The 27,478-nt window shown below is 43.5% G+C and overlaps 1 protein-coding gene across 11 annotated transcripts in view; it reads right to left on the reverse strand.

The window, feature by feature from the left end:
- The window catches only part of DPF3 (D4, zinc and double PHD fingers, family 3), a 182,797-nt gene that overhangs the window by 87,050 nt on the left and 68,269 nt on the right, over positions 1-27,478 (reverse strand). For all 11 annotated transcript variants that reach the window (XR_001412012.1, XR_001412015.1, XR_001412014.1 and 8 more), the window contains exons 2-3: positions 20,998-21,158; positions 15,810-15,917 (exon numbers count right to left, since the gene is read on the reverse strand). Coding sequence is in view for 7 of the 11 variants with exons in the window: in XM_014941820.1 (XP_014797306.1) it covers positions 15,810-15,917; positions 20,998-21,158 (269 nt within the window). In the remaining 4 variants the exon portion in view is untranslated. The remainder of the gene's footprint in view (positions 1-15,809; positions 15,918-20,997; positions 21,159-27,478) is intronic.

Consider the following 27,478-nt stretch of genomic DNA (forward strand, 5'->3'; position numbering starts at 1 on the left):
GGTTATTTGCTTGAGTGCAGTGCTCAGCTCTGGCTGGCTCCACACGCCCATGGGATGTGGGCAACTCTGTTTAACGAGACCTTTCTAAAAAACCCAAAGCGCTGGGGAGCGGGCAGAGACACCCAGACAGCTCTGAAGGCATCAGCAAGGAGGCAGCAGGGCTTATTAGCACCGCTCAGCCAGAATACAGGTGTTTCTCATCCTGCATCTCTGCCTGCAAAGCTCCCACTCACAGCAAGACAGTGCTCTGCAACCCAGGCAGGCCCGGAAAGCAGCATAGAATAGAATCACAGAATGGTTAGAGTTGGAAGGGACCTCAAAGATCATCGAGTTCCAACCCCCCCTGCCATGGGCAGGGAAACCTCACACTAGAGCAGGTTGCTCAAGGCCACATCCAGCCTGGCCTTGAACACTTCCAGGGATGGGGCATGGCCACATTCGCATGGCACAGGGTCTGAAGACATCCATCATGCCAAGCAGAGCTGGTTCAGCATCCCTGGATCAATAAATACCAAACCTGCACACACCACCAAACCCAGAAAGGCCAGAGTGAAGTGGCAATGATTTTAGGATGGGATGGGGAACAAGCACCCTAGACGCTGCCCTTGGCATCGCTGCTGTCTCACCATGTGGTCATGGGCCAAATTCTAACAAAGGTACCCTCTGCTTTTCCATCATCTGTCAAATGGAGATAGTCTTCATCTATCCTCTGGGGTCTGGTAGGGCTTGCTTAATATTCATAGGCATTCAGGTATTCAAATAAAATGCACCAAAACTGCGAGGTGTTCTTACAGGTTCTCTCAAAGCCAGGCTTAAACACATATTTTCTTCCAGCCAAGAAAAGCACTGAAAAAGCGAGACTGTTTCCACAGATACCAGATTTCGGTGGCCAATTCACAAATTCCAAGGAATGAGGATAATATTTACTCATACGGTGAGATGCATCTGACAGATGAAGCTATATAATTGAAAAATGTTATTATAAGAGGGAAGCCTTGTAATAGAAAAATGGCATGAGATGCTAGTAGGTATCCTTTCAGAAACGGGAAAGAACAAAGCAAATCATCTACTGAAATGCTCAGATCTCTTGCCACAAAAAGGCAAGAAATTCCAAGAGGCCTATAAAGCGTTTAGACAAAAAGGTGAACTCTAGAATTAATAACAGAATGGTAAACAGGAAGATTAATGGCACCAGAGAAAATGCAGATGGTGAAGCCCAGCCTGCAGGCTCAGCAAGACTCTGAATAGGGAGGGGGGAAAAGGCAAGGTGTAAACAAGGTGACCTTCAAAGCCACGGGAATGCCTGCCAACAGGCCAGCCAGAGGGCATCCCAAGACACAGATGTGCCATCTGGGGTAGGCTGTCTCATGACAACATGAACAAGATTTGTCTTTTTCAGAATTTGCAGGGAGGCAAAATGGGTAGCAGCAGAAAATATGACCATTCCTTCTAAAGCGGCACAACTAAATGCATAGGTTGGAAAAGGATGCTATCTATTTTGTAAAGAAAATATAAAAGAATTTCCTGGACATCCCCACTCAGAAAGGTCTTGTGCCCACTTGTAAAGCCTGTTCACACAAGGCGTGGGGGAGGAGAAACTGGTTTTCACTAAACAAATGTTTTCCTTGAGGGTTTATGCTTTAGGTTTATGGTAAAAAGAAGAAAAAAAAAACCCAAAACCTCAGCACAAACTGCAAAGCAGCTCTTTAAACCCATGATGGTATAAATTTTCCCCATCTTGGCATAAATCTATTCACTCCAGTTGGCACATTGGGGTTGAAAGCAGGTAAATATTCCTCAGATACCTCTGTGTCCAATATCTGTTTTTACAAAGTTCCTCTGCTCCTTCTTGGTGCTCAGTTGGACCTTGAATCTCCTAATAAGCTTTGTGAACGCCAGGGAGATCTCCGTTCTTTGCCTACAGTGAAAAGTGGGAGAGAGAAATCTCTGACCACAGTTCTGCAGGGGAGACTGCCTCTTTCAGTCCTAATGCTTAGATCATTGAGGTCAACCAAGAAAATTAAAAATTAATTGCAATCACACTTTTTTAAAATAAATCAGTCAAACACCACAGTGGGGCAGTGCTAAGGGGAACAATGCTATCTCTAAATAAGCCTTCCACAAAGCAAACACGTTCTGCTACAATATCCAGAGGCAAGAACTTCAGGGGAAAAGGGAATAAGCAACCACATTACAGCTCACCATGGAAAAAAGCAGACACTAGCTGTGGGAGTCCAGCAGGTAGTGAATTCACACACCTCTTTTCCTTCCAGCCTGGCTCAAAATATATAAAATCTGAGTGTTTCAGGCAAAGACTGGCCCATCCGAGTTCAGTGCTGAAATCAGTTAATTCAATGCTAAGTGTGCAGGCAGACATACCTGAGTGTTTTTTTAATTCTGATGGGCTGCGTATCAACTGCAAGGAAGATATTGGCATGACCAACTGGTTCCAGTTTCACAGCAGGAACCTCGGGTGCTGGAGGAGCTGGAGGAGCTCAGGCAGCTTGTGCAAAGCCCCAGCCCCAGCACCATTGCATCAAGCAGGCTTGACTTGAGCGAGCTTGTGATTGCCCACAGGAGCTGCCTTTCTCCAGAAAGCCCCATCATGTGGCTCTGTTGATTGCTTTTTGAATGCAACATGAATGGAGAGATGAAGTACACACCTGAAAACACTAACGTGGCATTAAGGAAGGAATCAGGCAAGAACAAGGGAGAAAACCAGCAAGTCGGAGGAAAGCTATTAGATTCTTTCTCTTTGCCTCCTGCAGCTGAACTATGGCAGGGTTTTTCTGAAAACTGCCACAAGAAAGTCTGAAAAATGGAAGCTCTGGGCCTTGAATTATGCCTTTTCAACATCTCTCTCCTTTCTCCTCTTCATAACAGAGAAACACTGTAAAATCCTAGATCCTGAAAATGTACATTCTGGGCCCTTTCCACACCTTACGAAACGCAGTGAAAACAGATGACGGCGGGGAAGAGGGAGCCACAGCCATGCGTGGGGAAAACAAAGTGAAATAGAGAATAGTTGCTCTTCTCTCCTTTTCCCTGCTCTGCTTTCATTTCCCTTTGTTCATCTAACATTGAGCCAAACCGAGCCAAAGGAGCTGCCGTGCTGGGCTACAAGATTGATGGCTGCAGGCAGACTCCACGGTGAAGAGACGGATGGCTGGTCATTTCCCACGATGCACTGAGAAACATCCATCCTTGCAGCCATGCTGAGCCCATTTGTGCTCCTTTTCAAAAGAGAGATAAACACGGGCAGCCGGAGGCACCTAAGTGTCCTTCTCTCTCAGAAGGACACAGTTAAACTCCTCTGGGTTCCTTGAGAAGGTCGCTCTGTCCATCCCTGAACATCTGGCTGTGGGATTTGCTAACTCTCTCCCTCCCCCAGCAATCATCCATCTATTAGAGCACAGTGCAGGTTGGAAGAAAACGGTGAAGAGAATGGTGTGACAACCTCATCAATCTACAGCTACACGCTTGGCTATTTAGTTTTCTTTACGCTATTCCTAAATTCGGGGGGGGGGAAAGGGAAAGGGTTGAGGGGGGAGGAGAATTGCTACTGGTATGAAAGAGTGAATTGTGGAAATGGCAATGTGGATTGGAGTAAGTCCTTATGACTATTAAAATGTTGTGCATGTACTAAAGCAGTAGGGAACTAATTAAGATTCAGGATTGAAAGGCAAAACAAAAAAGTTGGATGCACTCTGGTTCCATCTGTAGCACTTGCTGTGAGTTCAGATGTACTTGGGGCATCATCTTTAGCAGAGAGAGGTTATATTTTTTTAGTTTGCCCATTCAGATATTAACAGAAAGCTCCCTGGAAGAATATATGGTAAGTATATTTATAGTGCCAACCCTGGTATAGCAGCTTCAGCAGCACAAAGCACTTAATCCTGACTCTTTTCTATTTAGTTAATAGTGTCTTTGTTTGCCGATACTGTCCTGGTCTATAACATTGCTCACAGATACAGCCTCTGTGCTTCCAGTTCTCCTGCCGTGCTGCTACCTCACTTAGGCAATGAGCATTACGTGGCAGATGTACCCACAGCATCATTTACAAATACAGCATCACTCCAGAAAATCCTGTAACCATGAACCTCAGTTTGTCAGAGTAACACATATCTATAACTGTGTCATTCCCAGACTTTGCACCAAGGAAATCATGAGAAGATAAAAGCATTCACCATCTCTCAAAAACACAAAGAAATGAGTCACTTGTTTAAAGTGTTTAAACATAGTTTTAGCACTCTAACTGCCTGAGCCAGCTTTGAAAATTTCTCTTTTACTCCCATCGTGCAATGCTGTTTATTTTAGGCCAACGACAAAAGGATTTTCACTACAGCTCTGTAGGACATGCACAGGATATTAATCATGACCATATGTGTTCCTACGACATCAAGCCCATACTTCCCGAGGGCAATCACATGCATTCAGAAGTGCATCATTTCCATCAAGAGGAGTAAAGTTTTCATCCCTACTCCTACACCCAGAACCACAGCTCTGGCTGATGGAAATTGCTGCTCGCTGTAGTCTTTAATGGAACTGTACCTGCCTACAACAGCTAAGGTCCTGCCCCTAAATTACCTTGGTTTTTTAAGGGCAACCACGCTCCAAGTGCATCCTAAGTGAAATCTCTGGTCTGGAAGACATTGCACAGAAAAGCCATATTCATCTATTCCATTCTTAATTCCCCTCCAAACATACATTGCATTGACTCTCCTTCCACCAAGTTCATTATTGGGACTGAACACCATGGCAAACACCAACGCTGCCAGTATCCTGAAGCATAAAATACCTGTAATTAACTATTAGGCAATCAAATGCAAAATGCAGGGAATATTGACGTGAATTGTAATCTAGTAAAAACATACTTAATATCTCTCAGATTTATGAGATTTTTATGAGGCTGTAAAATGTTTACTCCAGAGAATGGGAATGGCAGACTGAAGACTTCCACCAAGGAATGTGGTGGGAGGTGCAGGATACAGAAGAGGAAGCCATCACACTCTCCTTTCTACTCTCAGCAATCTGTAAAGCTTGGCTTGTAAGATTTCAAATGGGACTTTGCATTAACATTTATTGCTCATTCCTTTATATGATGCACCAGAAAAATAGCACCTGCTCTAAATTTTATAATATTTCATACTACAAAACAATTTCATTTGCTATGTGTCAGGAGAACAATAAAATTGAATAAAAGTTTTTTTTTTAAATCGTATTTTGAATGTAATGACATTCCCTAATCTTTTTGCTACCTTTTGTTAACATTTTCTTCTATAAAATAGTGCACAGGTTCTACTTTATGGTTGATCTAATAGCCCAGTGCCTTTATTGGGCTCTATCTTGCAGGATGCTGAGTACCAAACCTACAGGTCTGGTCCGACCCAGTACTTTACATGTGGATTTAATTTTAAGCACGTGACAAGTCCCATATAATTACAAAAAGATCACTCATGTTCTCAGAGCCCAAGCTCAGGTGCTTTCCTTGTCTGGGGTTAGACAGCTTGGCATCTTACAGGACTAAGCCCTGGGGACTTGATCCTATAAACCCTTTTTCATGTGATTACCAGAGAACTCCCAGGATTACTCACATGAACATACCAAATAGATGCAATGCGTTAGATAGAAGATGCCCATTTCCTAGGACCTTGTGTCCAGTACTTGCATCTAAATAGTTCCTGTGCTTCACAAAAATCCTTCTGCCAATGCCATTTATTCTTTTCCAGGTCTCAGTACCGGCTATACTCAGAAAAGTGCCAGGAGGTTTGCCAGCAAAGCTGTTGAGGTTCAGCTCTAGCTGCAAGACTCCTACAGGGCAGAGAGCTTCCCAGCCACCCCTCCCCGTCGCTGGGAGCTGATGATTGGTGCCTTGAGGGAAACGAATCTGCTGGGTTCCAGCATCTCCCCAGGTATCATCCCCTGGCACGTCCCCAGGGGTTCCCATACCCCTTCCTCCTGACAAGCCTTGAGGGAACTGCTTGGGCAACCTCCTCCTAGGCCCCCCACGCCTACCCGGGGAGCGACAAAACACTCTTTCAAAGCTACTTCTTCCCTAAGAAGAGAATCTCGTCCTCAGCTCACCTCCACTCCCCTCTTTTTAAGGCTGAATCTGTTTATTTCAGTAGTAAGTAATCCTGATGGTTACTTACAAACATCAATGTTAACTTCACAGTAAGGGGATAAATCCCACAGCATTTTACCTCTCCGGTAGGAATAATATGTCTCCTAGAGACAGGGCATTCACAGTCAGGCCTTGGCAGCTTAAGAGGCACATGCTGAAAAACCTCTTCCCAAAGAGGCGTCCTAAGCGGCCAGATGTAGGTCAAACTCACAGGAGCCAAGAAAAGCGACAGTGCAAAACAACAGGCTGGAAAAAACACATAAAGGATGGCAGCACCACAAGCAAGCTCCCCCTCAAGCAGCCCAGGTATTTCAAGCCAATGCCCTCTCAGCTGCCCGAGCCCTCCAAGCTCAGGTCTTGCAGAACAAGCCCCAAGAAATGACCCGCAGTCACACCGTAGAGGCTCTGAGTTCATCAGCACAACCCATTCCTTCAATTTAATGCCCTGCTGTAGTGACCAAAACATTTTTCAAAATGGCCTGGCTCCAAAGTCATCATAACTCTATTTTCACAAGTATACTAAATACAGCTGAGACTACACACCAGTGGAAAAATCACCTCTAAGTGGCCGCACTGCTTCTGAAATTACAACAGCCTTGTGTCTGGGTCGCTGCACATGCAGCCGATGTTCCCAGAGAACTCAGAAAGATAGAGATTTAACAGTTTCCAAAATTGCCTTATCTCCTTCAGTTGCTACTTCTGCCTTTGCTTGATGACTAGAGCCAGAGGGTTCTGGCTTCAAATGGGCTTTTGATCAAAACCCGGAGAGGTTCCAAAGCCCAGTGGCTTCTTCCCGTAGCTTTCTCCTAATTATGCAAACTGGCTCAGCCACACAAGAACCAGGAGTAATCCCAGGTGATTCCTATGGGCAGCCTTAGCCAACCGACACACTTCTCCTGGTAAAAGTGTACATACAAAATACTTGTAGTGACCTGTTCCAGATCCCACAACTGAAAGAGAAACGATTTACACAGAGTTAATCCTGTAAATTCTAGCAGCATGACTGCAGAGTTAAACAGCAGAAACAATGTTTTTGTTTTCTTGACCAGGCTATTTATAGAATCTTATTTGCTTTTCTAGAAATGAGTGTGTTTTATTTCCATATCTGCAAAATCATGAAATCCTGTTTGGGGAAAATACATACTCGCTCACATCCTTGAACCTACTGAGCTGAATTAGTCTAAGAATTTGCAGCTTATCACACGCAACAATACCCAGCAAGGAGGGTGCATGACTCGAAGGAGAAGTTATCCCAGCCCCAGCAGCCATGACGCACAGAAGGCTGGCTCATCTGTGGCCAAAATGAAGCAAGAAGAGTTACGCAGTGCAAACCTTGAGATACCTTCCTAGTATTTACACCGCACAGCCAACCTTGTGAAAAATGGCTCAACAATTCATGTATGGTGAGTGTCTTTGTTTATATGGGTGTGTAACAAATTACTTGTTTTTCATCACCATCCTGGTACACATAAGCCCAGGTTTTGCACTGCAGTTGGTACACTTTCATACCAGTTTTGCAAAGCTTCATGTTGATGGCCGAAATGTTTAATACTGGCACTTTGAAAGCTTGACAAGTGGCACACTTTACTCATACATTCCTCTTTATTTGAAGGTCTCTCCTACCCCTCCCAAACTCTCTAAAATGATTTATTAGTTATCTTTTAGGCACTTCTCTGAGATGGACAAACGAGATCAATGTTTTAGCACCTCTACTTTACACACTGAGAAGCTGAGAGAAAAAGAGATACTCCATTGTCCCTGGAGCTGTGCAGTCCTGTATGGGGTACAGGCGAGGCCAGTGCCTGATAGTGGGGCAGGACATTAAATGCAGAGGTTGGCACCTCTACCACAGACTGGCAATGGGACAAAGATATTCCACTGCAGGACTTGCACATCGTGATTCAGTGTCAGCGCCAGCAAATGCAGGAAGGGACAGGCTCTCCAGTATTCTTAGTGCCACCTAAATAAAGGAAAGCAAACATTATCTGGCCAGAGATTTGGACCAGCAAAGGTCCCCATTGTAGGAAGAATTTAAAGGCGGTGGATGAGATGAAATAGAGTCAGGTTAAATATGTGTGAGAAAAGAAGAAGCTGATTTACAAGGAGGTCCCAGGCTGATGAGTTTTCTCTTGATGTCAGAAAGTCACCTTTTCTAACTCAAGTCATAGCTGGATGTGCAAGTGCCACAGAGCAGCAGTTCTTGCCTGTGGTGCCATGTCCCGCTGTGAACAATCTGAAGGCAAGATTAGCAGAGAATTGGAGCCTACTGTTTTGATTCAGTAGCATTGATGGACTCATCTGTAAACTGCAGGCTTAGCTGATGAATAAACACCTACTTAAATTTAGGCCAACACTTAGGTACTTTGCTGGATAAGAAGTCCAAAAGAGAAGGCTCAGCAGAAAGTAGTATTTATTTTGGTATAAATAAAGCTAGAGCTGGTAAAAAATAAATTTTCTCCCCATTTGCATGAGAGGTTCCCAATTCGCCAGAGAAATGATAGGATAAATACAGTTGGCTGTAGGAATCCCTAAACACCCCATGATGAATGTTTTCTTTTTCTTACGCATTTAAATTACCTATCTAGCCAAAAAAAAGCCCAAACAAATAAACCAAAAAAACAACACCTTCCAGCATCCTCACTCCCAGATTTGAATTCACAGTATAAAGCTCCATTTTATTCCAAAGTACTACAGAAATGTGACATATACAGGTACAGGATAGACCAACCTCAGGATTCAGCATGGTCAGCTGATGTGCACTCAAACACATCAAATGACAACTGAAAACTACCCACCCTCCCTGACACAAAAAATTAGGTATTTTTTGTTTTCTTCTATCTGAGATGCCAAAAATAAAGATTGAAGGGAATGGGTGAAAATGAGATCTGCTGTAGCTCAACCAGAAACTACAGGATCCATGTGGAATCTCTCAGTAAAATTCTTTGACATGCATAGTGCGGCTTCTTCCAACAAGAAGCTCACCATCATCCACACTGATGTTGAGTTATTTGACATTTGACCTAATATTTGTCTAACACTTGACCTAAATACACTACAGGACTGTTGCTTTGGCACCACCCACCAAAATCAAATCCTGTTTCTAATAAATAATAATTTTATAACAGGCTATTCCTGCCACATAAGAAGATCTCTTTAAATGTTGACTCATGGAGTAGGCTCAGTCCCTCCCCTGCTCTAGTTTTACGAGAAGCTCCATTCATTTTTGCAGAGGTAACTCCTGATTTGCTTCAAGTTTATGCGAATGGGAGTCAGGCCCTGCCCTCGCAAAAATCACATTATTCACTGCTCCCTCTGCTGGTCCCGCAGCACCGCCGGTTGCTGCAGACACAGGCACAGCCCAGTTTCAATCCTACCACAACTAAACACCTGGCAGGTGGGATCAGGCATGCAAAAAGAAACGAGAAATAATTTAAAAAAAAAAAAAAATCCTAAACTCAGTGATATTTTAAAGTACTGAAGAATATATTATATAAAATGAGGAGGGTTACTTTAAAAGCAAAAGTACTTCTGAATACAGAAGTACTTGAATAAGAAGCAGATTTTAAAAACCAACATTTTAATTTCAAGATTTTGGAGGGAAGACAGCAAAAGACACAGAGTTGATAACAGGCTATTAAATTTCATGTTACATGAGGGATCTAGATAAAGTCATCTGAGAAAAAAGTTGCTCCTGTCTGCTGGCTGGCATGTCATACCTGCCCCAAATCTAGGTTTCATGACAGCAAATGCTTATAAAATTAATGAATAATTTAAAAAGCTAAAATACGCTCTACACAAAAGTATCTTTGGTAAATTGACATCTGCAGAAATCTGTCAGAAATCTGAACAATCAATACATTGGTATCATAGCCCCCTGCAGGAATATCCTATCTAATTCATCCGAATTTTATAGAGGTGCTCTTATTTGGAATTATTCTGCCAGTTTTGATCCTAAGACAGTCTTAACAGATCTTAAAGAGGAGCCACCGCCAGGTTTGACAATAAAACAGCAGCCTAACCTTTAATCACAGATAAGTTTCCATATATGTTAAGTTTCTATATATATGTGTGTGTTATATTTCTATATATACAACAGTAGCTGATCAGATTTTTCTCTCAGTCAAGTAACTCTTTATCTCTCATTCTCATCTGAACTCATTTTGTTCGTCCTCAAATCCTGAGAGAAAGGGCCAAGTGGTGCTTTGTAACGTATTTATATTAGTTCATGAAAAGCAAAACACCCTGCAAAGTGCCTTTCTCTTAAAGTTCTTCCCTAGATTGCTACTAGGCAGACATCCATGATTTGCTATATAGAGCAGGAATCAGTAGATGTGTAGTGATAGACTGAAACATAGGATTTCAAATACCACTTTGAAAGCAAAAGAAAATTAGCAAATGTTAGCAAAACATTAGCAAAATAGAAAATGTTAGCAAAACTTGTTGTTACAAAAAAATGTGCCTTTCCCTACAGTGTTTATTGTGAAACACCACTGCTGTCTTGTAGTACTGAACAAGAATCAACACGTGATTGTGTAGAAATCGCTGAAATTGAAAGTGAAACTAGTCCAGGTTAATGAAAGAAAAATGATAAAAGGAAATTCTCATTAAATGAATTATTTTAGTTATTTTTAGGCTCTAATATCTCTGAGTGACACTGGACATAGCAACCAGGGAAAGAAAATAGAATATGGAACTGAGGAGAACTGAACTCTTTCTCTGTTCTTGGGTTCAATTTCCAGCTCTACCACAAACCTCTGGTTAAAGCCTCATAGGAGTGTTTTTACTGTCTTTGTTGCTCATTTCTCCATTTTGGAACTAAAGCACTTCCTTTACTATATTTTGTATATTTGGACTATACAAATACATATATATTTGTATATATAATCTTCTATGTACTATATATACATACATATACATGTAAACATACTATATATGTATATGACTATGTGTTTGTATATACATATTTGTAATTACACAACTATTGCAGAGAGTATAAGAAGCCTTCAAAACGACCCCCAGCACGATGATGTAACATGCTACTTGAGTCTCTAGATTCTATCATATAAATGATACCAATGCTAATTCTGTCTTTTGCTTTTTAATTTCACCTTAACTTTATCTTGGTGAAGTGCTCCATCTTAAAGAACACTGACCTCCAGAGATATGCTGAGCATCTTCCACAAGAGTTTGGGTGGCACTCACTGCTTCCCAGGAGAAGCACAGTACCTTGTACAATCAGACACAGTCTCTACAAGGTAAATTGAGATGGTTGAAAGAGATAATAGCTTATCTGCAAGGATTCTGTTCATTCATCCACAAGCACACTCACATAGGTATATTCTATATGTCAGATTAAAAACAGATCAGGCATTGTTTAAGTGGCATCTAAAAACCTGTTAGCAGTACTTGCCTCAAACAATTCTACCATCAAATGAAAAATACTTTTGTTTACTTTTACCTCTTCAACAGCTGGTTTAAAAAAAAAAAAAAAAAGCCATTTATGTAGATGAGCTGAACTGACTGCGCCAAGGAAAAGTAACAGGACAGACACTGGCACAGGACACCAGCTCATTGTCACCGGAGAAGCTGCACACACAAACCCCACTCCACACCCTCCAAGTGGAAGGCTGCCCACTGTGAGACATCACTCTTGACTTTCAGTCCAAAGGACAGCAGTGATTTGAGACAAAAGCTTTCCATCCATAGTCTTTACACTTACATAGCATGTGAAATAAAAGCTCTGTGTGTGTGTATGTATGTACATACCTATATTTAGCCATCTTGTAAAACTGAAGTAGGACACTACCAGTTTAAATTCCACCGGAGTTTTTGGCCGAACGCACCCTGTCTGTTGTCATCTGCATAGCTGCAATGCTTGGGTAATACCTGACTGTCAGCAGGGTTTACTGTAGGTAATACCATTTCCACAACGTTGATACCTGACCCAACGCACAATCATGATACCACCCAGTACCACAAAACCACTACGTGTGTAGGACACGGAGCAATTAAGATTTCAAGGGCCCTTGGGTATAATCAGGAATCTCTCTTCCATTTCTAACTCTCATTTTTCCAGTTGCTCTGATATTACTGAGGGTCAGAACCCTAGTGTTTGCTTTCATAGCACCTGCAGCTCAGGGGGTGGTAGGAGAGTTGGCAATTCTCTTTCTTCTCCCATTCCTCTGGAAGAACAGGCTACCCAGCCCAGTCCAACCCTCTTCCTCCCCCATCCCAGACTCACAGACCTCCCGTGCACAGGAGCTCGGCTCGGCTCTGCTCTTGCTCTTCTCCTGGGCAGGAGAAGAATGGCCAGCTGAGGAGTAAGTATGGAAGCACGAGTCTCCAGCTCCCCACTGAAGCGCCATGCAAATACCACTGCCCAGTTCTGCAGAGAATCAGGATTGCCCACACTTGGTTGAACAGAAGTCTAGGTTAATTAATATTATGAGAGTATCAACACCTGGTAACTTTAGCAATCTGTACTTAGAAAATTAGCAACACATCAATATATTACCCATGACTGGGGATTTGCTTCAGATCTATACCGCTGGTCATGGGAGTCTTGACTGCTACAGTATAATGACTCGTCTAACAGCTCATATCCATTACAACAATGAAAACTTGGCTGCACTCGAGCCATAACACTTGATTGTGGTGGTATGAATGTACCACTGAAAGATGAAGACCAGCCCATGTGAAAGTAAATGTCACAAATACGTAGTGTGAATCCTAAAAGTCTGGTAAAAATACTGACTGTATTGTCATTGGAGCAGTTACTGTGAGTGAGATTTGGCAACGCTTTATTTCTACCCCATATCTATTGGATAGGCTACTGGGTGAGATGGAGGATGTTCAGAAATAGTATTAACATGAATGTTGATAGACCCTTGATCAAACAACTCTGCAAGGGCAAACCATGCATGTAACTGAGTACAGTGGCAGAGGAAAACAGGCGTCTAAAGGCTGTATCAGCAACATCTATTCCAGCGTTCTGATCTTTACAACTTTGGCTGTAACTATTCTTAAAACCAAACACTTCCACTTGAAACCAAATAAAAGCAACAGGCCAGGACAATAAAAGCACCGTGTTCCATTAAGAAGCAAGCAGCAACTGACCCCAAGAAAAACACTATAGTGCACTTGCATTTTACAAAAAACAGGAGACTGTTGGAGTATGACTATTTTCTTCATTAGATTTTGGGACTACCAAATATGAAACTCTCACTGACTGAGCTGTGTCATGCACTACCTAAACCTGCAAGGTACCAACACCACAAAAGGAGGCTGTAACTATAAATGCTACATTATTACTACATGATTTATTACACCCTTCAACTGCCAGCAAGACAATGGTTTGATCCTACTTACTGACCAGCTGCTGACCAGCTACCGAAACAAAAATCTTAGGTCTATGTGTCTCCTGAATTATGTAGAATTCTTGAACTTCTGGACACAGCTTATGGCTATAATGAGCCACCCCAAAAACCTAGATGTAGCCCAAGCAAGTATTCGCACCCCCTGGTGCTGACCCCACTGACTGCTGGATTGGCAGCTTGTGGAGCTTAGATGACCTTCTGTGTTAGTTAGAAAATGTAAAACATAATAAAACTAAGGCTTTGCCCTAATTTGATGTTGTAGAAGAGCATTGCTTGCTATATACAACATACAACCAATTCAACTGCCTCCTATAGAAAAATCAGCTACTCACATCCAAACCAAGCACAAGCACTCTCTAGCTGCTAAGAACCTCTAAACTATGACTAGGATGTCCAGGCCCTAGGTGGCATGAAATGATGGATTTTTTAGATTAGATTTCTTCCACATTTATTTTAGACATCCTACAGTTGTCATCTATGTGCTTTTTGAGGCATCTTACATTGCCACATCTTTGCCTGCCCCACACAGTCATCTACTGTTTAACCAAGGAATAAAGAGGTCAGTATAAGGGAGCTTCCCAGCTTCAGCACAAGGCTTTACCACAGTGTTCCCCTTAAAACATAGAGTATTTCTGCTGTCCATGCTACAAATAAATTATGCTATCTTTTTCTCAAATTTTCAAAGCTACCTTTGAATGGAGATCCAATGTTTTCCATAGGTTTTATCCTTTTAAATCAGAGATGGGAAAAATCCCATTTTTGGCTCGTGAGTCAATTCTGGATATGCACAGACAGAGTGAAATTATTTTGTGATGTAACTGATAAGGAAAGTTAATCACTAGATAGAAATTGGTTGGAAAATAGATTTAAATGGCAGAGCAATATAAATTGCCTTATTTGGCTGCCACTGGCAATGCAACAAAAGTAGCACTCCTGAGATGCAGAAGAGATGTTTATAGCAGGGAAAACAACACAGAGACAGACATGCTGAAGTCTCTTTATCTGATAACTTTGTGGTAATTGCCTTTCATGCCCTGTGGCATGTAGGATGCACTAATTTGGCATTCAGCAAAGAGGCATAATGCAAATAAAGAAGAGTCAAACTCTACACAAATGCTTTACCTTACTAAATTACCAAGGCACAGGCATGTTTGCATCATCACAAAGTCTAAGGCAGCCATTTCTATGGGCCAACATCATCCTCTTCCTAGAGTCCAGTCTCATTTCCACCATTGTAACCCATCTGATTTCACCAGTTCTTTCTGACTGGCTCTGGTGTGAGGTCTCGTTCTATTGCTGGCTGAGATTTTGCCCTTGGGTTGAACCCCAACTGAGTGGTTACAGCCATTTCTTCTTGTCCAACTGTCTGCTGACTTCTCCTATACTGAATGTAGGGAACCTTCAAAAACTGTTTCTGCCAAAATAAACATGAATGTTGCCTCTGATTTTATTGGGTTTAGAGATTGTCTCTATTGCCCCTTCCTGTCTCTTCGTCAGCTACCATGTAGAAGCAAAGTCATCAGTACTGCTGGGCATAACTCAGTTCCCAGGCAACTTCTTCTGTCAAACAGGTTTTTTAAATATTCTTAATTTACATTTTGGGGTTTTCTCCTGTACTTTTTATACTGGCAGTGTCTCGCCTCTGAAAAACCACATACAGCTGTGACTACATATTACCTCTTTCTCATAAAAGCTGACCCCAAAGACAGCAAGAATCTATTTCACTGTCACTCAGTCACCATCCAGACTCATCACTTCATACAGTTTAATTGTGGGGGAAGCACAAGAATGAAAGAAGAATGGACTGCAGTACATACACAAATGGGGCATATGCTCCCTAATTTGTATTATTTGCTGTTTGTAATCTTGTCACACCCATGGTCCCCAGCCTCATTATAAAAAAATCTTATCAGTGTCCTGTTCCACACACAGAGCAGTCTTTTTCATAAAGATTAGGCAGCAGATGCCGGACTGAGATTTCGTATTAATAACACACTGAGGCAATAATTAGTAATACATCGATGCTTTACATCCTTATGAATTCACTAATCGAGACCAGGATTCACCCCTGTGGAAGGTAAATTCAGCTCCCATTGCGTTCAATAGAAGTTGTACACATTTCTGTAAGGGACAGCTGAGTGCAGAGGGTTTGGTGGTGATTGTTACAGCAAATCAAGTAAGATGCAACAGATGCAAAAAGAAATGGTTGGAGACGGGCAAAGATAAAGTCCAAGGTTTAAATGCCAGGTTTGCATGTATGCCAGCTGCTCTGCAGCACAGGAGAGAGAGAGAGGCAAACAAATACTTACCAGGTTTAATTTCCAGCAGCTTCAGCCTGGAATCCTCAGGGGGATGCAAACGCCTCTTTTTGCGCCAGCAACGTGCTGGGTACGTGTAGAGCTGACCTGGGGCCAGGCCTGAAGATTAAAGGCAAAAAAATAAATGTAATCACATTTAAGTTTGTAAACCACAAGCACTGTCTCTAGCATCTTTGTTCTTGCCCTTCCAGCCTCTCCTTGTTGGAGGGTTCAATTCTGCAAATAGTGAGGCAGAATTACGCACTCCAGGCATCCAGTGCTCCTGAGGCTCCTCAGCACCTCTTGGGATCAGGCCTACAGAGAATCTAGGTCTCACTTACAGACTTCACTCAGCTCACTGAAACCAGAGCTGAACATAAATAATTTGTGATTTCTTCAGGGTAAATAGAATTCCAGATTCTTCTGGGTCACAGGGGTGATGCCTCCTCCACAGGCAGAGAAGACCCCTTGGGAAGAAGAGATGAAGTTCCAACACGCAAATCATAAGGCCCTGATGCACAGAGCATCTCAGGAAATTTGTGTCTTCCAAGTGGGAGCAAACCAAGATCCATGAGGTCTGGCTATTTGGACTCTGTATTTTTTCTCAAATTCTGGACATCTGTTGGAAAACATATTCTTCATTCTGATTATTACCTCCTCATGTCAACATCCTGAATGAAGGAGGGGTTACAGGAGCAATCTTTATATTACTGCATGCTCCGCTGAATCATGTTGGGTATCGCTGGCTTCTGAGCTGCCCTGGCTCTCCTGACAGACACCCAGTAGCCAACGTTCAAGCTATTCTTTGCTCTCCTGTATTCAGAACACAGCAGGGCTTTGTGAATGCATCGCTACTAGGGGCACAGAAGCACACTGCCAAGTGCTTCAAAGTATCCTCGACTGCCCCAGATACTCACGACACACAGAAATACCCAGCAAGACACAGAAAAGTTGGAAGAATGTCATTCACTCCCTTGATTCCCCTGCCCTCTCCATCCACCAGTTCTGCTTGGGCTCTTGTGGTGTTCTGCTGTTGCTGTTGGTCTTGAAGGGGGTACAGAGCACAACTGCAATTCCAGACTCATTGGCCTCAGAAAACAGGTAAGGCCACATAAGACAAAGGGCAGGAGTGGTGTTACCATCTCGGACACTACACTGATAGTGAACAGCTGGACAACATCAAGGCAGTGCCAGGAAAGCAGAACAGCTCAAGGGCAGCAGGATGGCCCGAGTTCTCAGCCATCCCTTCTGAAGCAGCCAGGAAAATGTACCAGCTGGGGAACAAAACTGACTCACTGAACCAAATGAGGATTATGAAAAAAAAAACAATATCCTGTTACTTTGGGTGGGGGGTAGAGGGGCTGGGGTGTGGAATTAAAAGAAAAAACCACCACTATAAAATTATTCCCCTTAAGAGAGTGAGCTAATCAAAATCTGCATGTGAAGCCTAAGCTCCTGGTATGAAATATTTCAACTGCTGGGAATGACAGTTCAGAGCCCAGCACTTTCCACCTACTTCCAAGGCCTTGGTGCATAAACAAAGCATCTGCAGCACACTGCCTGGGTATGGCTGAGCACTGGAGTATTCACAGGGAACCTGGCTGTTCCAGGGCACAGAATGCTACTAAACTGGGGCTTTTCACACCCTTCTTTCATTGCTGCACAGCTCGCTGGGCGTTATGCCCACCCTAAGAAGAATACCTTTCAGAGCAGGGCACTTGGGACTGGTTTGGGAATAAAAATGTGAATAACTAGCACCTCTGCAGTGTTTGGACACACTTCTTCATGGCACTTTGCAAACATTAGCCACTGCAAACAATTGCTATTATGGTGAGGTGGATTGTGCCTGGCTCTGATGTGAGTCATTAAAGAGGTGGAGGCAAGAAGCCTCACCCTTTCACAGCAGGTCCTGTGCAAGAACTTGCTCACACCATTGAAATGGCAGTTGCTAGACCGAAGCAATAGGACAGAGAATCAGCCCTCCATTGGATAGGCCTCAACAGAGGAGTCATCTGAACGAAATAAGCACCACAGCTTTGAGCATTTCTCTCCCACTCAGAGAGGAGCAAAGATCTACTGCAGTTTTGGGGGAGTATCTGTTAACGTGGGTTCAATTATTGAGCAGTCTTCTATAATTAGCAGTTCTGGATTCAGCCAGGACAGTGAAAGGCAAATACAAATGCTGAAAGCCCAACAAGAAACAAAGCAGGTATCCTTGAAAAGACAGAGGTGGGAAAGCCTCTTCCCTAGAGGACCTACAGCCCACTCCAAGTAGCAGATAGATCAATAAGAGATGGATGATCCAACATCTATCTCTGCACCCCTTGAGGTAAGGTCTCTGTTCCTACTCACAATACCCTTGCTCATTAATACACAGCCACCCAATGAACTTAAAATATATACCAGACCTTCACTTGATCCAAACCCATAAAATGCTACCGTCAGTTCACCCTGACCCTGTATGTCACTGCACTGGCTCACACAAAGTGTGGATCTTTGGTTTACACAGAAGAGGGGCAACAAGGAAAGGATCGGTTCTGAACTTTGAATCTAGCCCCTCCACAGCTGATCTTGGAGTACATATGGAAATAATGCATATACAGGTCTTACTGTCTTCAGTCTTGGTTGTCTCTCCCTCTGGTGCCTTATAGGGCAACCAGAGAAGGTTCCAACCATTTGCTTATAGAGGAAATAGCAGAACCTGCAGTGAGTTATGTTGTTTATCTCATTAGTGTAGGAGAGCCATAACTCAAAGCTTGTGTGAAAGGCTGGGGGAGGAGGGGAAAAGGAGGAGGGAGTTATGTGCAGTATTGTGTGAAATTAACCCTGAACTGTTTATCATGAGATGCATTTTTCTGACTCCTTTAACAAAGAGGACGGCAAGAAACCAGGTTAATATGCTGAGATCCTGACTCTCCTCTCTGTTTTTCAAGCCCTCTGTAAGTGAAAAGAGGTCCTGGAGCTTTGCCATTTGCCTTTGTAGAGTTTTTCAGGTTAGGGATAGTAAACAGCAGTGAACACAGCACACAAGACAGACACCAGAGTGGTTGGCAGAGAATTTTTAGAGACCTTCAGCATGGGCATAAGTGCATTGTGTACAGCCTGAAAATAGGCATGCTAAAACTGTAGAGGGATGCTTTGACCCACCATAATTCTACAAGAAATAGATGATGCAAAGAGACCCAAGGGAGCACTAAATGGGCTAATAAAAATCAAGAAAGAGGAGAGCAAATATGGGGGAGGAGGGCTGCTTCATTTCCTACTGATTACTCTAATTCAGAACAACAAAGGCATCAGACTTGGTGGCCGATGCAGATGCAGGAGGCTTGTTTCACTTAAGACTCTCCGTGAAGAATGTTCCACCATTAGTACTGCCTTCAGCCCTGCAGGAGAAATGCCACTGACCCTCTTTTACAGGGTAAACTGCCAAACAGTTCACTACCAAAGGTGAGGAAAGAAAGATCTGCACAGTGAATTTGCTCAAGGTAGCCCAGAGAGCTTGTGGCTGACAACAGCAAAGCATTAAGACCTCCTGGTTCCAGTGTGATGCCCTAAGATTTCTTCCATAAGTGCGGAGACAGCAATGAGACCCATACAAGAAGAGTACCTATGTCTATCTTTGTAGAAAATGCTCTTGCCAAAACATTACTTGTGGAGATAGTGGATGTATACGTGCTTATGATTGCATTCAAAATGACAAAAATAGCAGCACCTTGCTCATAAACAGATGATACAAGAATAGAAATTCCTTGGGTAAACAAAAAAAAAAATAAAAAAGGAAAGCTAGCTTTGCCAACACTTAATCTCTTAAGAATGGAGAATTTTCAGCTGAAACAAAAACCCAACTGTGGTCATGAAGCAACCTACAAAGGAAGGGTTAGCCCAGAACCTCAGCCAACTCCCAGCTTGTAAACCACATTCAGTGACTCCAGATTACCCCTGTAGTTTTGGCACCTGAAACATTCTCGGGGTATTTTTAACACTGATAAAACACCTGTTGTCTCCTGCACCAGAAGTGGCTGCATTTTACTATACAGTGAGTTTTCTGATAGTACTGCAAGAAAATACTAAATCTACTTTGGATATTTTAGGAACAGGAGTAATGCAAGGATCCTAGCCTCTGGAAAGGGAGAGGGGTAGTTTCAGCTAAGTGCCCTTCAGAGGCAGCAATTGCTTTCTTAGTCTGCCCCCAGGAGGGCAGGGGAATTTCCTACGTGTTCCCCCCACTTCATCTCCTGCAAACTGGCCAGTGGAGTGGGTAAGAGCAGGCTGCACCTTCCCATAATTCCAGATCTGGAGTTTTGTGGGATTTTTCAGTATGGTTTACAGGAACTGGGATGTGTTTATGCACACATGTGCGTGTCGTGCTTCTGGTACCCGTGCACCCTACCCACCTCCCTGCCTGGATTCTCTGGTCTGTACTGAAAAAAAACCTCAAAATAATAGAAACCCAGTTTGGTGCTGTTGAAAAATCTGTTGCCTGAGCTAATGGTGGGTCAGATACTGAGGCATACTCCAACAAAATTCCCACTGGGGTTCAGGAGGAGTTCTGTCTGAATAACATCTCCAGTGTTTGAACTGGTAACTGTCCTTTGACTTTCAAACAAGGATTTCAGATGGATGACCCTAACGAAGGAAAGACTGACGAAAGTCTACAAAAATAATAGTGCTCTTTTCCCTTGAGTTTCACTGGGCTTTGGCACAGGCATTAGCCAAAACTCTTTAAGGACACATACCAACTTCTTTCTGCACCTGAGAAACTGCGGGTCTAGAACTGCTATCAAAGTAACTTGTCCTATATTTTACCTCAGCTTTATATCCTTCCTAATACGATTCCTCATTTTCAGCATTCATCTGAGAAACTTCCACCTCCACCTCTCCACCCTGAAGATAATTCCAGTCCTGCTTAGAGCAGGGCATTGTGTCTTCTGCTACAGACTGGGATCAATAGCATTAAAAGAGCTACAACGATGCAGCCTTAGAAACTACCATGTCAGGCACTTCTCTGGGTAGAGAGAGAATAATTAGGATGAGCTCTCTGCAGTTACCAAAGGAAATCCCCTGCAGGCACAGAGGTTCAGGCAGCTTCTCTTCTGTGTGGCCTGTAGCAGGTTAGAGCTCCTATTAATTAAACCCCATGAGGGCTCAGTGGCCAGCCCTCCATCCATGCACGTGCACACACAGACACAAGGCTACCAACCTGGTCCCCTGTGCCTCTTCTCCATCCAGATGTAGCAGTTATTCTGAGCTACCCCAGTCTGTGAATCCAGGAAGGGGAGGCGGACGCTTCGCTCGGCACACAGCCGGGAGTTGTAGCTGCGACAGTGCTCGATGGCTTCTTTGTAGAACTGGTCCCCGAGTCTGCCAAAAGAGATGGGGCAGAGAGTCAGACAGGCTGCACTGCCCCCTCCAACAGGTCGAGAAAAAAAGGGGGCAGAAGGTTGGCTTAAAAACGGACAAGCAGAAAAACTTGCCCCCCAACGTGTGCAAAGCTTGCTGACACGAGACGCTGCTGAAGCAGATCATGCAGAAAGTGCCACCACAAGATCAGGCTCTCAGCAACTGGACACGGATCTTTCCGGTAGTGGAATAGCTACTGAATGAGCAAATGATGCAACCCCAATGGCCCATGACCCTGGGTCAGGCAACATACACACCACAGTGACCTCAGTCTATTCTTTCTCTTCCCTCACAGTTTGTCCAGCCAATTTGGCAAACCAGTCATTTCAATCCTATGTTACAGCAACTCCTGCAGTACGTTTTGAGCAACCAGAAAGCCAGCCAAGTTTAGGAGAACTTCACTCCAGCATTTCTGGTGTCAGAAAGCCCATAACAGCAAAGGACATAGTCATGCTGTGCACTTCTGAGGCATGAAAACACAACCCTTAACAACTAGGACTGTGTCTGCAGTGGTCAGACTAGATATTTTGTCATAACCCTTCCAGAGTTTTCCACAGTCAAGCCTGAGGCACCAACAGCAGCAGGCTACAACAGTGACCGGTAAGATCCAGCATAGAAAATGCTGCTTTCCTCTGGAGCCCAGTGGGAGGAACAGTTCTAAAGACAATGTCATTTATTTCATAAATAACTATTTGTACAAAAAATTCTGTAGAATCTTCATCTTCCCTTGAGAAAGGTTTAAAAACTCTGCTTGCTGGAGATTACCAAAATCCTCCCTCCAAATTTTTCTAAACAGGGAAAAGCATCAAAGTAGAGCTACCCTGAGGACACAAAGCAGCTGTCACGCTGGAGCATTGCAAAGTAGGTGGGCCACGCTGCTGAACCTCATTCTTGATCTATTGTCAAGGTGAAATTCAGTCGTGACATGAATAAGCTACCCATTAGGGGTAAGTTCATTAGAAAATAGGAGTAGAGTGATGTACAGCATAACTTGCTCTGACTCTGATATTCATTAGTGTGCAAAAGGGGTATAGCATGCACAGCAAGGGAGCCGAAGGGATGCACACACAGAGATAAAAGAGACTCCCTTTCCTGTTCTATTAGTTGTTTTCCCTGCTACCCTCTTCCATAGGCACAACAGGCATTTTAAAAGTATACTCCTCTTGCACACCTCTGAATGTCAAATCGGTGCAAATCGCTCTGTTTTGCCATCTGTGTCTTTGTTCTGATTCATGTCTTTTAAGTCACTCCTCAGTTGCACCTTATGACCTCGATGGGAGCCACACTCTTTTCCCCTGGGCTGTGTGGGCCCAATATCCTCCCACTGACATGAGCCAACAGCAGAGAAGAACACAGGAGCAGGGCAAATACAGAGAGAAGCGCCCTTCCCACTTCTGATGTTCAGAACTTAACTTCCCCAAGTCTCAGGTTATCCAGTGGTAGGGATATTATACTTAAGAGACTTTGATGAATCTTTCTTCCATGAATTTATCCAACTAACTCTTCAAGCCACCTATCTTTTTTATACCTAAAACCTTGTGGGACGATGAGTTCCACAGCTGAAATATGATTCATGTGAGAAAAAAAAAAGCATTTCCTTATGTTTGTTTCAAACCATATCTCAATTATTTACAATTCCAAGTCCATAAGTCTCTCACAAAGCTTCCACCAGGTCATTTCTCTAATGAGCAGAGGGTATCCAGCATGCCAAGTCCATGGATGTGGAACAACCACCGTGGCTGGATGCTGGAGCCCACCAGCTTCTTGCTGCTTTCTGCCACTCTGACTTCAGCCCCTGCATTTCAGAGTGTCCCCAAGGGAGAGAAGGGGGACAGTCCTCCACAGGAATTGCAGATGGGAGTCAGAACATCCTTTGGCTACAGAGACTTCCTAAGGGCTGTTGAGCAGTTTGGTGCAGCAGGGAACGTCGGTGTGAATGTGGTGCCTCACAGCCCCGTTCCCCACGTGCTGACCACCAGCTCCTGGGGAGCAGCCAGCATGGGGACCTTTGCAGGGCAGCTAAAGGACAGAGCACTCTGGACTGTCTAAATGAGTGAAGAGCAGAGCCACGGGCAAAGCGCGTACAGCAGGGTCTCTCCGGACACTGAATCCCCTGTAATGACCTCAAACCCCTTCTTCCATAAAAAGGCACGGGGGGTGAGGGAAGGGGAGCAGAGGAGAAAGGAAAAGATAAGCTGCACTACTGTACAAAGAATGTGACTAGGAAGAAATGAAAGCTTATTAAAAGCTGTAATTAAAGTTGTACACTTGTGTAATCAAAGTCAGTAACAAGGAGACTCCAGTTGATCAAAGATTAGAAGCTCTTTCCACAAACACTTGAGCTTCCACACAACTATGTCAGATTCCCCCTGCATTAAGCCGGGGATGCTCACTAACTCCAAGGAGTTAACTGGAAGGAAGAGCAAACAGCTCGTCAGACTACAAACAGCACAAGTTTTCTTTATGCTAAAAATCACGCCAGTCATTAGAAGATGCACACCACAAAGCACCCCTATTAACAAAAATAATACATCACAGCAACCCAGATATAAGATCTGGCTTGAGATTACCTCAGTTTCCACCTTCTTCTATAACTGAAAATAACGATAAGTCTTAGAATGTTAAATATCTGGCTTTAAACAACACTGTCAAGTAGGGTGTAAGATTAAAATTCAGGTTTTTCTAGGAGAGAGAAAAGGGGTTTTGAGATCCTAATGGCAGAGAAGCTACCAAGTTAATGGGTCAAATTCACTCCTTTCACAACCTTGTAGTCCAGCTGTTTCATTATATTTATTTTAAAGATTTTTAATATGCATCTTTTGCCTCAAAGAAAAATAATAATTTAGGAGAAGCTTTTAGTCACCCCTATACTTTAAGAAATCTTACGTTGGCTCCACTATAGCAAGCATGATCAAAAACCCCAGCCCCTAAGATATTCAGGTACTGGGACCTTGAGGGCTCGCCCTAACTTTAATTATAAATGGAATTTTTTTCAAAGTGACAAATAATCAAATATAGGAAAGTAAAGAAACAATATTTTCTTATGAAAGCCATATCTCAGTGGAAAACAGCTTCCCTGCAATTACTTTTGGGTGGTTGGTTGCTTTGTTTTAGCATTAGTCTTCACTGGAGTGACTTTGACTCATTCCAGATTCCAGTTAGTTTTCTTTAAGGAACTTTAGAGATATTTTTTCATTTGTTTTCAGGGCTACATATCCAAACACAGCGTATTTTATCTCACGCAGGAAAAACCAGGAAGTATTACTAGAATTGGGGCAAAAAAGGGAAAGTATGGTCCTATTGTGCTCATCACTGTGGAGTCACGGAGGTGGGACAAACCCCAGCCCTCTCCCAGGAGGTTTACATTGGAGCTGGAGAACAGACAAGGGCGGGAGTAAGACTGGAGAGCTCATGAGCTCAAATGAAACTCAAATAGATAGGCTGAGTTTGAGCAAGCGAGATGCATAAACAGAAAAAAAAAAAAATAAACAGACAACATTAACAGCAAAAAAGTGTATCATATGTCAGAAAGATTAATTATCTGATGTTACATGCTTCATAATTTTCCCAAGCTGTGTTGCTATGGAAGACTTACACTTCATCTCCTGAAAAAATATCTGTAAAAACTATGGGGAATTTCTGCATTATTTTTATGAAAAGTATGTATGAGTCAGTGCTGTGCTGTGACTGACTGCAAGGGTCGATTCTTCCCTTCGGACACAGGAGTGAAAGGTCACACAGACTTGTCTAGATTGATATTAATGACACAAAATCATCAGCATATGCATAGATTTCAAAGATGCTGGGGAAAAAAAAAAAAAAAAAAGGAGCAGAGAGGAACAACTGCTGGCCAAGGAAGGGAAACCATACTGAAAGCAGCACAACTGGAAATACAGAATGAAGTTGTCAGCACAGTGCGGAAAGCACACAGCCCCTCAGTGCAGGGCCACAGGTGAAATCCCAGATGCTTGGGACAGGCCGGCCGGTGACACTGCTGGCAGGCGTGCAGGCTTTGCATTTACATTCCAGCCCCAGGACACCAAAATAACCCCGTTCTGGCTGACTCATAAAAGCTCCCTGGCTTGGAAAGAACAACCTATGCTATTGCAATCTTCTGCAAGGCTGCATAGGAGAGGTATATGTCTAGTGGGAGTTAGAGGCTCTTTTTTGGTGAAAAGGGGTGGGACTGAAACTAAACAGCAGGCTCAGGGCAGCAGAAGCACAGCATGAACAGGGAGGTGGGCACTCTGAAAGCTCCACCAGCCCCGTAGGTCTTGGGACAGCAATGTGAGGCTGGTGAGATTCCATACAGCCTTGCAGGTAGGCACTTGGAGTGAGAGCATAGACCAGGATGGAGGATCAGGCCCTGTGACTTTGATGAAGTCACTGTTCTTTTAAGCATTAAGTAACTGAGGTTTCCTATCATGGAGTCAGGTCAGCTAATAAAGTCAGGGAGGAACAGCCTTTCCCTTCTCTCAGTCTTTGCCTGCCTGCTCCAAGTAGACCATAGGATTTCTGAGCAGACTCCTACTGACTACCTTTCTGTACAGTACCTAGTGCCATAACTCCTCTGCCTAGGCATGCCTTAAATGCAAAAAACCAACAAGAACTGGCCTGGCTTACAAGCCCATGAGTTAGCAACAAGGACCAAGAGCCTGGCTTCACTCCAACTACTTCAGGAAGTTACTTTCTCTGCTGACAAGGATCCTTATAGGCCCTGAAAGCAGCAGAGCAGCTCTTTACCACTGCTTTCCAGCCCATCCTGCAGAGTCCCAGCTATTCAAGTGTGCTACACTTGTTACAAAAGCTAAGAAATGAGCAGAATTTAGCACACCCCTCCTGAAGTGCCTATCACATTTCAGGTGAGCATCCAGAGAAGGAGAGCACTCACTGAAGACACAAAACTGGTGAAGCTCAACCATGACTGCAGGTCCACATCACTCCCGGAGAACTTCCGTAACAAAGAACCGGTCCTTTTTAAGTGCAACTGTGAAATTTCCACCAGATCCTCTGAGTATGAATCCAGATTATCTCTACTTCCTGAGGCCAGGCCCCTTTCTAGTCATTTCCCTCTAAAACCATGCTCCCTACATGACTAGGCAAGTAAAAAGCTGATAGCACAGAAAGAAATGACTAATCGTGTAACAGAAAGCAACAGACTTTTCCTTCTGAAGTTTGCAATGGTCCCCAGCCATGATCAAAAACGTGGGACTTGCTCTCCTCAGGACCATGGAGTTTTCATTTACTATACTTTTAGCCTCTAGTCTTATATTTTACATAATTTGATACTGCGAGGAACAGTGAGGAAAACTGAAAAAGACATTTTAAATCAGAAAATGTTCTTCAGCAGCACTGCCATCCAGTTTCAAACTGGGCAAGATCTGAGAAGTGGCGAGAAACAAGTGATGCGATGTGGCTTTAGAAAAGTCTCTACACTCTTCTTTTGGAGATATTAATGAGTGAGTCTGGGAGTGAAGAACCAGTGGGGTCTCGGGCCTTCTCACATAGACAGACAGAGACTAAGAAATCCCACAGACACTATCTGAGCTATCAGCTGCCTGTGACATTGCAGACCAAGAGGTACAGTTTCACCAACCCCACGTCTTGGCAAGTGCTAAGAGAACTGCACAGAGCTGGCTACACTCATTCCTTTCCAGCAGATCCCAGGAGGCCCCTGACCTCCTCTCCATGAGCCTTGACATGAAGAATGCCACAGGGCACAGTTCTTCCACCACTTCTATTTAATATCTATGCAAAACCTCCAAGGGATATGATGAAGTATATGGGCAGCAATGCCAGCCATTACGTTGATGACATGCAGCTTTATGTATGTTTTCCCCCTCATGCAGATGGCACTCTCCCAAATCTCTCAGTGTTGAAAGCAAGGGCAGCATGGCTGGCAGAGGCTGAAATCAGAAGAGATAGTAGTGAGGCTGGCTGGAAGTGGGAAATGTTACAAATTAGGAGCTAATATTGCATACAATTCAAAGACGGAGACTAATGTGGACAATCTAATAGACACAATCATTAAAAGGACCTTCTTCTCTCTCTCCCTCTCTTTTCTCTCTCTCCCCCTTTTCCTCCCAGCTTCCAGTCAGCATAATTCTCTTTTCAAGCAGTGGTCTGGCCATGCTTATATCTGTTTTCCACATTTCAGCTGGCCAACTATGACTCTCTATCTCGGACTAGACAAGCAATGAAGACAGAGCTACCTGCAAAATTGTGGCACCTACCCTATCGCATAGCAAGTCAGAGAGATCAGTAGCCCCCAGCCTGTCCTC

This window comes from Calidris pugnax, unplaced genomic scaffold (genome assembly GCF_001431845.1).
Source record: "Calidris pugnax isolate Ruff unplaced genomic scaffold, ASM143184v1 scaffold56, whole genome shotgun sequence".
NCBI classification, from domain to species: domain Eukaryota; kingdom Metazoa; phylum Chordata; class Aves; order Charadriiformes; family Scolopacidae; genus Calidris; species Calidris pugnax.